Raw genomic sequence first — 14,008 nt, 5'->3', positions numbered from 1 at the left:
GTTGATATCAGATGGTCCCAAATGCTCTGATAACAGCAGAGCAAGCAGAGTCTGCCCTTCCATTACATGTGCCACCCCCTGCACTTTGCCCCTTTATTACACACTGCCTTCTCTTTAAGAGTGAAGAGCTTGCGGCCCTTTGCAGTTTAACAAATAGCTCTGTATTGTATTGCTGACATATTTACCTTGATACAGAAGATCTAAAACTAGACATATTATTCAGAAATACAATAAATACCTAGAAAAGATTGTAATTGTTAAGTATAGCAAATGCTGTACTGCTTTCATCACTCTCACAGGCATTTTGTTTCCTTTTTCAGACTGCCCATAAGGAACCAATCTTTCTGTTGCGTATTCAGTGTTAACCTGACGTTTATATTTAAGAAGCTTACATATCCCAGTACTTTCAACTTGGTTCTCTGAATAGAGGATAGGGTGGTAAGATGCTTTCAAATGATGGCAATGGAGCTATGAGCTTAAAGAAAGAGAGGAATCAACTAGAAGAGATGGGGCTGAAACATGCCAGCTGCCTGCACTCTAAGGACAACAGGGATTGCTGTGGCCTCTTATCAGTGTTTATATGTCAACACTGTGTAATAAAAACAAAAGGAATTTGAGCCATTGTGAGCAAGTCCATCTTTTTTTGTTGTTGTTATTTTTAAATTTTCTCACATTAATGATACAGCCCAGAAGACGCTGCTTACATTTCTCCCATAGTAACACAGGCATTTTCATCCTAAAACACAGGACAGTCATGGGTTTATGTAAGCTTGATTTAATCACAGAATCAGAACATCCTGAGTTGGAAGGAACCCATAAAGATCACTGAGTCCAGCTACTGGCTCCACACAGGACCACCAAAAATCAGACCATATGTCTGAGAGAGTTGTTCAGATGCTTCCTGAACTCTGACAAACTCGGTGCCATGACCAGCGCCCTAGGGAGGCTGTTTCAGTGCCTGATCACTCTCTGATGAAGAACCTTTTCCAGATATCCAGCCTGACCCTTCCCTGATGCAGTTTCATGCTGTTCTCTTGCATTCTATCGCTGGTCATCAGAAAAAGGAGATCAGCACTGCCCCTCCACTTCCCTTGTGAGGAAGCCATAGACTGCAGTGAAGTCTCTGTTGAGCTGAACGAACCAAGGGACCTCAGTCTCTCCTTATACATCTTCCCCTCTAGGCCCTCCACCATCTTTGTGGCTCTCCTTTGTATACTCTCTAATAGTTTTATGCCCTTTTTGTACAGTGGTGCCCAAAACTGCACATGGTACTGAAGGTGAGGCTGCACAGCACAGCATAGAGTGGGACAAACACTTCCCTTGACAGGCTAAGAATGCCATGCTTGATGCAAGCCAAGATACAGTTGGCCATCCTGGCTACCTGGGCACACTGCTGACTCATGTTCAACTTGCTGTTGACCAAGATCCCCAAATCTCATTCAGCAGGGCTTCTCTCCAGCATCTTATTCCCTTTTTAGCCAGGGTTGCCCCCTTCCAGGTGGAAAATAATGGCCCTTGCTCTTCTTAAACTTCATGCAGTTGGGGATTGCCCAGCTCTCTCATTTATCTAGATCTCTCTGTAAGACCTCTCCAGTCTTGATGGAGTCAACAGCTCCTCCTAGTTTAATATTGTCTGCCAACTTAACCAAAATACCTTCTACTCCTACATCCAAGTCATTCATGAAGACATTAAAGAGAACTGGCCCTAAAATGGAGTGCTGGGGAATCCTGCTAATAACTAGCTGCTAGCCTGATGTAACTCCATCACTATTATAACCCTTTGGGCATGACCCATCAGCCAACTGCTCACCAGCTGCATTATGTTTTTGCCTAGGTGTCTGCTGGACATTTTGTCCAGAAGGATACTGTGAAAAACAGTATCAAAAAACTTCACTGAAATCCAAAAAGACAACATCAACCTTGGTCAACTAGATGGGTGATCTTTTCATAAAAGAAAATTAAGTCAGTTAAATGGGATCTTCCTTTCACGAACCCATGTTGACTGTGACCAATGACCACACTGTCCTTCAGACATTTTTCAGTAACTCCTAGCGTGATTTTTTCCATGATTTTACTAGGCATTGAAGTAAGAGTGACAGGCTGACAGGCCTGTAATTACCAGGGTCTTCCTTTTTGCTTTTCTCGTAAATTAAAACAATGTTAGCCAGCTTTCAGTCAACTGGTATGTCTCCAGATTCCCAAGACCATTGAAAAATAACTGAGAGAAGTGAGAGAGGTCATGCAATGAAATTGGCCCTCTGAGTACCTTGTGATGAATTCCATCAGATTCTTTAAAATTATATACATCCAGATGGAACAGAAAATCCTGCACAAGTTCAGCACTGGCTGTGCATAGATTGTCACCACAGTCACGTTCCTCCACCCTGGGGCACCTGATATTGCGTACAGCCTTTTCACCCATACTCTCACTTACCCAAGTGAACTATCTATAATTCTACCTACATATTTCTCATTGTTTTGGTCAATAGTGTAAACTATATTTGGGCCAAGGCATCTTCTGGGGCTCTCTCAGACAATCCCAGAGCTCTGCTGGGTGACTAGCAGTGCAACCCTCTTGGCAAAATGCCCCTCACCATTCACAGCATGGACACACATGGAGTACACAGCTGCTTTACTCTGGGGACAGACATTTTTGCCACAGACACACGAGCAGCCCATGGACTTGTCCCCAGGTGTCATGGAGCTCCTGGAAGGATGGCCATATGAAGGGAATGAAGCTCGTGCCCTCTGCAAGCTTCCTGAGGTGAAGGACTAATCCCACTGTGTCAGTGAAGATGGTAAACTGAGTAAAGATCACACCTTTCTTACTAGAAATAAACATTTATCTCATCCTACAGAATGCTGAGGGCACTCACCTTTCAGAGCAGAAAGTGATGCTGGTGGGGACAAGGTGCACTGTCAGACTCCTGGCACCACTGGCGTGCAGAAAATGTCTGCTCAACTGCATTAGGTTCCTTTGCCACAGCATCACATTCATCTCAAATCAAACACTACAGAGTTCAACTTACAAAAATAAACCTAGTTTATTTTATGATCTGTGTTGTCAAGCAGACATATTTCACCCTACAGTGAAAGGCTCATGCCTTTTTTTTCCCCCTCTCTTTAAGGTAACTATCCCTCAGAGACTAAAGACACACACTGCATAATTACATGGGCTGTTGTAACCCCAAGCATGTTTTTCAGCTTCCTACACTTCACAGCAGGACCAGGTGTGCTGGTTTTCTTTTCTACTTATCCATTCTGTGAGGTTTACTTTTTTTATTCTCCGAAATGTTTTAGGAGATAAAACAGGTACAATTGTAAATGACTGCAATGCCTCATAGCCACACACTGCACATGCTCTGGACGTGGTAATGGAAGAGCAGCTACTGTTGGATATAACGTGAGAATTAGTGAAGAAAAACTTACATTTATACACAGCTCTTGCAAGGACTATTGCTTTTCTAGAAGATAACTATTTCATTTAATAGTTACTTTTGCGGGAAGCAAAATAATCACCTCAGAGACAGTCTCTTAAGAGATGATAAAGTAAATGTTCTCAAATTTTCTAACTGAAAACAATAGCAGAAAGTCTTGTCTTTACGATAGTAAAAATCACTTTTCTCTGTGCACTCTTCTCCCTCTGCTCCAATACACAGTTACGTAACTGCTTTCCACTTGAGATTTCTCGCCACATCCTTTGCACAAAAACCAGTAGTAACCCACTTCACTTACTCATATCTTTTCAGGGTGCTTTCTACTCTCAACAGTTTTCTCACCACAGTAAAGATGTATCTAAACAGACATTCAGAACCAGGCTCAGACATCTGCAAGAGGCCAAGATTCGGATTCAGTCTATGAAAAATCCAGCCACTGTGTTCTCCCTTTATTTGTCCCCATAACTACTGTTCCCTTGCTCATAAGCATGTCACCTTCAATGGCCCAGCAGCACCACAGCCCTTCCAGAGGCCTCTGACATCACAGTGTGTTTAGAAGTACTTTGTACATATCAGGTGATGGTTAGCATCGCACACACTCAGTGCATCTGGATCTCTTCTAGTTCAGGCTCCCCGTTGTCTAGAAGTTTATAATCCACCTTCCCATGTTTACATTCGGACAGCATTTTCATCCCCCTCCACACCTGTGGTAGTTTCAAAATACCTCCACTTCTGTTGTCCTCCCAGTTCTTGCCCATCTTGGGACTCCTCACCCAGCTTCTCCCAGCATTTCCCTCCCAGCACTCCAGCAGCATTCAGCGCTCAGTGCAGATTGCTCTTCTATTCCTTGGGGTGTCTCATGCCTTTGTACATTTGACCTCTCCCTCTCAGTTCAGCCTACCATGTCTGATTGCCTTGTTGACATTCTGCCCTGGATATTCTATGGCCGCTCAGACTTCACAGGATGAAACCAAACACCTCGTTCTTCCCTCACAAGGGGAAATTTCTGCTGCAACACCATTTCTGCTCAACGAAGTTTTCAGTACAGATGCCTTATACACCCCTCTCTGTTTTCTATTTTCTGACTAACTTGGCATTAAATGCAACTGTGACTTTCAGTGTGATGGCTAAAACATTTCCCATCTCCATTGGCATGCTTGTAACCTCCGGCTCCTCTCTGAGCTTTTCCCTTTTCATTTTTTACCTCATCATAATGCTGCATACACATCACCCCTTCATCCTTACTTCAGGGAGTCCATCTGCATGTCCAAATTCCTTCAGCAACTTCTCTCCAAATTAAATGACCACCCTTTGAAGATACCATAGGACTCAGCACCTGCCTCCAGCACTTCCTTTGGGTGCACTGCTATCTCTTCTGCTCTCATCTTGTGCCTTTTGCTAGATAGGTTAGTGGCCTTAGAATGATTTTGTCTTTTTCAGTATGAATTTTCCTTCCCCAGTTTTGTCAATGCCGAGAAAGCAGAGTAAAATCATGACTAGAATCCAGGATTCACAACTAGATTTGGAAGGTATTTCAGCATTAAATCAATAGTACTCCACTGGCTTGCCTATACTATAAGGATTGAATCCTGATCTTTGTATGTAGTACCAGAAAATGGAATAATTGCCTAGGTTGTAGGAGCTACAACCTGGTCTATGAACATAGCTGCAGGCCTGAAACCTATCTAAACTATATAAAGGTTTGGATAGGACAGTGAAGTTGGTAATGATGGAAAAAGGTGTGCATTTCTGTTAACAGGAAGAACTAAGCTATGCCCTCTTTTGGTATCTTCAGGCTGTACAACTTCATGGACACCCAGATATCCCTTCCTGCTTTTCGATACAGGATATGGAATATCCATGGATACCCCTTATCTTTCCTGCTGATACCACAATCACATCATAATTTCAGCTCATAGATAATCCTTTCCCTCCAAACTTCTAAGTCTAGAACTGGTACCAACCAGGGAGATACCAGCCTGAAAAACGATTAGGTCAGAGTCGAGCCAGCAAACCTGAGACTACAGTTTCCTCACTTTCTAATAGAAACTCACAGCTGTGTATGCTGGTGGAAAGGAAAGCAGTGAGGTTGTATTGGTATTACATCCTTTTAAAATGATGACCATGAAAGTTATTTGCATGGAGGTGAATGAAATCCTACGCCACAGAATGAGGAGGTGGAGATGGGTGGATGAGATGCTCTGGAAGTCTGGTGGCTGAAGCCTCCATGCCCTATTCTTTGTCTCTCTGGGGTTGCTGGATTATCCCCTTCCAGGAGGCATACTCTCCCCTCAGATTACCTAACAGTTTGAAGCTAAACAGTCAAACAAAAAAAAGGAAGTAAAGTTCTTAAATGTATATCTATTAGTCTGTTTGTAAGCATCCATGTACATATATATTCCACGAAAAGGGAGGAAAGCAATGCTCCTTTCTTACTGTGCTAAGATTTAAACCAAAGGGTTGAAAAAAAAAATAATAGCAAAAGACATAGATGCAGTCGACTTTCAGATCAATTCAATTAATCTAGGAGAGCATATTCTTAATAAATGGCTTCATTTGCTTTTAAGGATAAATAATCCATGCTAACAGCATGAAGCACCTGCTGCTGCTGTGCACAGCTCTTCATTTAGTATCTGTGGGGCTTACTGTCACCAGCAGCACATAAGAGGAAAGAAAATACTCAACATTTTGTATAGCATTCATCAGATTCTTCATTTTGCTGTAGTGGCATAGGCAGTAAGAGTGCTTAACCCACTGTGGGTTTCCAGGCTTCCCAGGGTGTCTGCACCCTTTACACTGAAAGCAATTTTGTTCTGCTTTAGCTGTGGTTTAATCCAAGAAAAACTATCTTAATGCTGATCCTGAAGAGACACGAGCAAAACCACAGTCACTTAATTAAACTGTAAACCTACAGTTGACAACAGACCATTAGATTCCAAACAGTATTTCCTTCTTTTGCACTAAGCAAATCCTGCCAGATTTGGTTAAATAAAATGTGTGACAATCAGTTTCAGAGACAAAAACTGAAAAATGAAGTGCCAACAACTGCTGAGAAGCCTCAGCTCAGAAAATAATAATTTCATATTCACATTTCTCACCAAAAAAGCCTTTCCCTGACCTTCAGAATACGAGATCCGCCTACTCCATCAGTTAGGGAGCTCTAAAGCAAGCGCCTTCGATCCCAAGTAACATGAAAAACCACACAGCAAGACAAAGTAATACAACATCGAACAGGAATGTAGGTAACATCTGCGAGGCTGGTTTTTGCCTGAATGCTTTTATCCTTCTTTTAGTTCTCAGTTTCACCTAATTGCTGACTTTGGCAAAATCCAAATAATTTGTCATCGTTGACTTCAAATATTGGCATTCACAAAACCATAAAAAGCACATACGTACCTCTAGCAACACCTGTGATCGATTATACCGTCACTCTCTGAATACCCTCTGGAGATTTTGCTCAGTCCCAAAAGGAGAGGGGGAAGGGATGAGAACAGTTGTCTGATGAAGAACACTGTATTAACTCCAATAAAAATATGATTTTCCCCACGCGTTTGACAGCATGGTGAAAATCATGCTAGCCGGATTCCATGCAAAGCAGTCCTTCCAAACACTGAGTTGAGTCAAGCAAACTCTACTGCAGCAACGATGAGGAAAAAGTTGATGTATCAAGGCAGAAACCCCAATCTAAAATTCAAGGGAATGGTAACAAAACAGAATCAATACACACAGCAATTTCTATAGCAACTGGGGAAAAAAAAAAAAGAAAAAAAAAGAAAAAAAAAAGAGTTGGCTCCTTAACTGCTAGCACAAAGCTTCTGTGGCAAATTAGGGGACCTGTCCCTACTGGCACTCCTCTGATCGACACGCTGAATCGATGCCCAGCGCGTTCCTCCCGCGCTCGCTCTCCTGCTTCCCCGGGCTCTGTGCAGGGCACGCCACGATCCCAGGCTGTGAGCGGAGCGCACACAAGCACACACGCGCAGCCCATGCCAGCACACATGCTCCTGCTCGCTCCTACACCCACAGCATCTCCGCACTCACCGTCACGGGCTTCCTCCCCGCGACTGCAGTTGCTGCAAATGTGTTTGATCTCCTTGCCTATGTGACAGTGTAGCACGAACGAGACATTGCTGTTAGTGGCGGGCTCCTTCAGTGGCTTCATCCTCACTAGATAGAAAGCTTTCTTTTTAGGTTTCTCTCCGCTCATGCCTGAAACAGAGCCCTGCCCGCTGCCAGGAGAAGGAAAAGCCAGCATCCCAGGCTGCCTGGCGCGCGTGCAAGCCGCCATCCGCTCGCTCTTGCCTTGGTGCTCATCTGCCACACGCCACAGGGATCACGGGGAGGGCTAGGGGAGAGGGGAGGCGGGCGGCGGCAGACGGCAGCGCTCCCCAGCTCGGCTGCCCCCCACGACCCTGCTGCTCCACCAATCCGGCCAGGCTGGGCTGGAGGATGCTCCGTGTCCCCTCCACGCTGTGAGCATCCTCCCTTCGCTCCCCTCCTCCCGTTCCCTGTCTCTGCTCTGGCAGCCCCTCCCCAGGTCTCCAGGCAGGATGCATGGGCACTAGTGCAGCCCGTTCCACAGTTATCAATATTTTATACACCAAGAGCCAGCCTGCCAGCTGGCAGAGGGCTGTGCCCCCCGGCCCCACATGAGGCTTTGGCAGGCCTGGGTGCTGCAGCCAGCTCCTCTCCTCTAAATCCCTTCTACCTTTTCTCCTTGCTTCTTTTTTAAAGCCAGAGGAGAGCCTCTGCCTGCTCCTGTCCTGTGTGTGGCTTGCAGTGACAGCTATTGACAGCAGCTGGCTGACATCTGAACAGGACCACTCTCCCTCACACTGAGACTGAGCAGCACACAGGGTTTGGAGCTCATCATGCACACCCCTTTCTTTGCCTCTAGCCCAAGACACAGCAGCCCAAGGAGCAGCCAGACAGCCCCGGGTGCATGCACTCATGTCTGGGTGCTTTCATGGCTCCTGCAGCCTGAAGGGAATTGTAAACCTCTGATCAGATGCCTTCCTGATCACCTGCTGCCCACATGCCCCAAAGCACACCCTCTTTCCATAGCAGAGCAAACAGCCTGAGCTGCCCATCCTGTTGGAGCTGAAGCTCAGGAAAGAGCCTGTGACTCAAGGATGAGGGGGCAGGAGAACACAAGGGACAGGATGCCTGCTTCCTGCAGGCTTTGGGGAGGAAAGCCCAAAGAGGTGGTAACCTCAGCTATTTTGGTAGCTGTTACAGTAACATGAGTACTGTTGCTTTAAATCTTCAGCAAGCTATCTGTTTGGCAAGCACAGAGCCGAGAGTGCAATTGGGGCAGGCAAAACAAGGTAAAACGACACCATTCCCCTTATTTTTAGCCTTTTTTCCATGCTAGAAGAAATCATCTAATTCCACAATTCTTTGCCCTTTTCACACCTTGTTGCCACATTTTCTCTAACAAGAGGCTACAATGGCTCTGATCCTCCTCAGCTGCATGTGAAGCAGGCAGTGAGAATTCTGCCTAAAAGATGGAGCAGAAACTTAAGGATTCAGTGCCTGATTTTCCATTTTCTCAAATGCACACACACACATACACACACAAGATGCATGCAATGAAACCACTGACCTACTTGTTCATTCTGATGCAGGTCCAACTTCTCACCTGGCACTACAGGGAGCTGAAGCCTTGAGATGTCACACAGCAAGAACTGCGAGCCTTCACTCTCCTCAGCAGCTCTCACAAATGAGACAAGGTGCTGTGAGGGCTTCATACCGTTCACTAAGCCATGCAAAGCATCCTGCACATTGTGCTATGGTTAGGCTCATGTTGAATGGAGTCAGGTGCCTCGGGTTAAGCACTGCCCTGAAGGACTTGATTTTGCATGGTTGTTCATCTAAAATTCTCACCAGTTTCATATTTAAGTGTGAGGAGAACAGGAAATGCAGCACTACTGAGGAGCAAGCAGACGAATTCCTGAAGTGTGCATCTCACGTAGCTGCAAGTTAATGCTCTGAGAAGCTGTCCCTTTGAATGTTTGATGCTGAGACAGTGTTTGCTCAATTGTATGTTTGGAAAGAAAAAGCTGAGAACAATCTGATCCCCTACCAGTCACACAGCAGTTTGGTCACTCACAGTGGATTCCCCTCTAACTTAATTGTTGCCTTTGAGAACACCCGTGATTCAGAAAATAATTAGCTAAGCAGAAGACATGGCCTGCCAGAATTCACCTCCTGAACTTCCTCGGAATTCAGTGCTCCTGTCATGGGCACCCAGCACTGCTGTGCTAGGGAAAAACATCAGGAAAGGAATGCAAATTCCAACATCAGCTTCCCTGCATTTTGGAAATGCTGTCTTCTGGGCAGTACTGGGGTGCTCTGCGTCACCTGTTTTAGGAAAGGAAACTACAGTGATATGTTCAGCAGAGCTGGATACCAGCTAAGCTGGTTTTCAGAGGCAAATGGCCTTGTGCTTAAGGAACAGGGTAGGACTCGGGGCATGAAAAACTGGGTCAGACCATCAGTTTTTTTGCAGTCTCCTTCTGTGACCTTGGACAAATTACTCACACTGTCTTGACATCTCAGCTCCTTTGCTAAAGAGCAGCCATATCAATATTTCTGCTTCTCAGACCAATTCTATGAAATCACACTGCAAGGTGCTCTGAAAGTATTTGCATATGACAGGGAAGGAACAAAAACTATTCAAATACTGCTCTCCAGAAGGAAACAAAAACACTTTCCATTAGGCTAAGTGTGAATGGTTCACACAGTTTGAACTTAATGCTTTATTTTCAAAAATCCTTGGATTTTCTTTCAAGTGTTTCAGTCCTTCTCTTTCAATTCTTTTTATTCTGAAACTGTAAAATACACCTCAGATCTGTAAACAGTTTTGCTATGTAAAACCTTCTGTTTTTTTAGTGACACCATCACTATCTCCTGTCCTCAAACAGGTTTTAGAGACGAATGGGAGCAGCCTCCTTCTCTATCTTCATGTAGAGACTGAGTAAGATCATGTGTGTACTCCTAAAAGTCTTAAGCAATTTGGTCCAGGTTCACAGGTCAGTGGTACAGTGGGAGAACAACCGAGTGTTTACAGGAATGGACTGAGCTTTCTCAAGCAGATCCCAGGAGACTGCAGGAGCCCAGCTGTTTGGGGACATTTAGGAATTAAACAACTCCTTCATGGCATCATATCCACGGATTCCATGTGGATATGAACCCAAAATTATCACAGAGAAAGGTCAGTGCGTTTTTTCTTGCAGGTGCTATGTATTTTAAATGCAAACAAGTCCTGGAGCCATCTGCCAGTACATCTCTTACAACATGCACTTTGCTACAACATGCAAATTGCCTTCATTCCTAAGAGCTGTCTTACAGAGAATCTGAATTTCACACAGCTCATAAAACAAAAATATGTTTAATTATGATCTGCGTAATTATGATGAAAGCTGCCGCTGCTAATCAGTTCCAGGACAAATAATGTAGAATGAACATACTACAATATTTCTGCAGAAAAGGACTTGCTTTGTCTTGTTTTTAAAAATAAAAAAATAAAAAAATATATATAAAAAAAAGCTTAATAACTCTTCCACTGCCTCAATATGTGCCTGAAAACGCTGGCATAATTTTATTGCACAGTGGACACCAAAATCAATGAAGAGGAAGTCAGTAAATCAACAAACTTGAGTTTTCTTCCCACTCCAAATTCATTTCTTGTATAGCCTTGGGAAACCACGTGTGAGATCAGTTCCTCCCACCTCAGCCTTTCCCATTCAGAAAAGTGCCACTTTCAATGTCCATAGAGAAGCATCCCCTTCCAACAGACAGCTACTGAGAGGAGGACTCATATCTGCACCAAAATCTTTGAGGTTCCATGCTGTTTATCCTGCAACATGACTCCCTTGCCTCAAATCCCCTGGCTGAATCTTTCTTGGGCCACCATGCTCTCAAATAATCTGTGAGAAGCAAAAAAGGATGCTGGAACTGGTCAACCAAGAACAGTCAATTCTCCTCAGAAAAGAAGATTTCTTGTTACTTAGTTCTCCAAGCAGTGTCATTGCTCACCTAGTGCCAGTAAGGACACCTCTCAAATCCTCACTAAGCTTTTCAGCCAAACCATGGGAGCTTCTCTGCAGGCAGGACAGGTTCCATTCTGCTTCCAGAACAAATAAATGGACATCAGAAATCATGTGGAAGCTTCACAGCCGCATCTTCCTTGAGTGTCACACTGAAGAGCCTGTGGCTAAGTGCGCTGTCCTGGTGGCTGCAAGTTCAAAATGCTACACAAACCCAAGTCTAACAAGGCAAGATTGCTTTTCCTAAGCAGTTTAGCCTTTCTAACCAAAACATCATGATTCACTTGTTTTACTGTCTATTTAGACAGTGATGTTTTTGCAGGGATGCCTCTGTACTTGGCAATTTTATCTAAATATTTCCATATCTTTCCTGTTTCTTCTGCCCACTGTACCACGAATCCAGTGAAAATAAAAAAAGAGATAAAAAATAAATTAACTAATTACCAGCTGCTCTGGTGATTAATGCATACATCTACATTATATTACACATATTCAAACTGATCAGCTTGCAGAGAAGATGAAAATATGTACAGTCTGATCAACTGATAGCAACAGGCAGACACCAACACTGCACCCCCTTTGGCAGCATCAACACATTGGATGGCATGACATGTAGGGAGCAGCCAAGGGCTCTGAGTTTGTTCAGCCCAGAGCAGAGGAGCTGAGGGGAGGCCTCATGGTGGCTGCAGCTCCTCACAGGGAGCGGAAGGCAGCTGTGAGTTCTGCTCTGTGTGACAGCAACAGGGCCTGAGGAACGGCATGGAGCTGCGTCAGGAGAGGGGCAGCTGGGGGTGAGGGAAAGGGTCTGCACCAGAGGGTGTTCAGGCCCTGGAACAGGCTGCCCAGGGCAGTGGTCACGGCCCCAAGTGCTGGAGTCCAAGGAGCATTTGAACAACATTCTCAGACACTGAATTTTAGATGGTCTTGTGTGGAGCCAGGGGTTGGACTTGGTGATCTTTGTGGGTCCCTTCCAATTCAGGGTATTCCATGATCTACTCATGGACAAGAAATCCCCCAGGTCCACCTCAAGATAGCTAACATTTGCCAAAGGAGTGTTGTCAGGTGGAGAATCCTCCTGCTTGTGACAAAACTGGACATGCTGCTCACCAGGCAGTTGGTGCAGCGTTATCTGGCCTGAGATGGAGCTCCAGGGTGCAAGGCTGACAGCATTTCTGTGTGTTTCTGCTTACTGCATGGCACATCAGCAAAACTAGGAGGGCAGGGAGGAGGGAGAATCAGCTTGAGACTCCTGCAAGCCAAAATAGAATATGACCTTTTTAGTTCTGCAGCTATAAACACATTCTTAAGCAACAATCCCATACTACTCACAGTCACAAGCCCCAGAGAGCCAGGTGATGAGTGCTGCACAAACAAAAACAAACTGAAGGGAGAAGAAAGGAAGGAAAGTGCTCTGTCTTGGCCATCCTGTGTTTAGCAGAGTTGCTGAAGCATCTCATGGCTCATTTTTGCTCTACTTGCAGGAATCTCCACGTCTTGTGCACACACTTTGCCATAACGGAGCTTTCTCCATATTTAAGAGAAGCCCTGATTTATTTCAATGTGATGCCATATGGTGTGATAAAAATGAACAGAAAAGGTTACACACATAAAACACATAAGCTTACAAACACCTGTTTGCCACAAGTGTGAAGCACTGCTGATTGTGAAGGGCTTCTAAGGATAGAAAGGAAGATGCCATCATACCCCGCAGGACAGACGGGAAGTTGCTGAGCTGCCATTTGAATGCTGAACGGTGCACACACACAAAAACCAAGACACGTATGTGTAATTAATTCACAAAGGCCTGAGGAAGCTAAGAGTAAACATCAGCAGCGAGCCAGTGCGGAGTCTATCTGTAAAACAGCTGGGCAAGCAATCACTCATTCTCATTAGATGACAATCAAAGGAAGAGAATCTTTATGCTGAAATTAGAGGGGAAGTTCTCCCTAGCAAAGTCACTGCACGTCACTCCTGTGCTCCCAATTTAGATATAGCTACCACCTCGAGGCCAACAAAGCAGTTCTGAAAACCTCGGTGCAATTACGAGACTGAAACAAAAGAGAAATCTGCATCTAGTTCTGCCTGGCCAGTTCAGCAGCTCACACTGCTGTACATCAAAACATACACCAAAACACAGCAGCATTGTTGACCTGAAGACTTAAACATGCAGCAGATTGACACTGGAAGAATACCAAGTCCAATACACGTTGTGGATTTTCACTCCCCCCACCCCCAAAATACCTCTTCCTTTCTGCTCATAAATAAAGAGTTCTGCATCTTCTCCTTCCGCCAAAACCAGAGCCATCTTATATATATGCACGGAAAAACACAAAAAGAACGGCACCACTATAGAACCAAACCCACAGTCAAGTATCTGGCGGCATCTATCCCTCCAAACAGGGTTATGTTCTCCTACAGCACGCTAACAAAAGCTCAGTGAGGGGAAAAGGGAGAGCACATTTGTGTGTGTGCGTGCCTAGCGAGCCCCTAGGGGATGTGACATTGTCACAAATGCTCCTA

The 14,008-nt window shown here is 44.7% G+C and overlaps 1 protein-coding gene across 11 annotated transcripts in view; it reads right to left on the bottom strand.

The window, feature by feature from the left end:
• Positions 1 to 14,008, bottom strand: part of PHACTR1 (phosphatase and actin regulator 1) — a 291,827-nt gene that overhangs the window by 136,003 nt on the left and 141,816 nt on the right. Inside the window, exon 1 of one of the 11 annotated variants that reach the window (XM_048940529.1) lies at positions 7,479 to 7,725. The exons of 9 other annotated variants lie outside the window; for them this stretch is intronic. In XM_048940529.1, coding sequence (XP_048796486.1) covers positions 7,479 to 7,725 — 247 coding nt within the window. Of the gene's footprint in view, positions 1 to 6,833; positions 7,386 to 7,478; positions 7,726 to 14,008 lie in introns of those variants that run through there. One more of the 11 variants, XM_048940531.1, reaches the window with a different exon arrangement.

The sequence above is a fragment of the Lagopus muta genome, chromosome 3 (genome assembly GCF_023343835.1).
Source record: "Lagopus muta isolate bLagMut1 chromosome 3, bLagMut1 primary, whole genome shotgun sequence".
In the NCBI taxonomy this organism is placed as follows: Eukaryota; Metazoa; Chordata; class Aves; order Galliformes; family Phasianidae; genus Lagopus; species Lagopus muta.
Note: the sequence above shows the minus strand (reverse complement) of the source record. Positions and strands in the feature narration are given on the sequence as shown.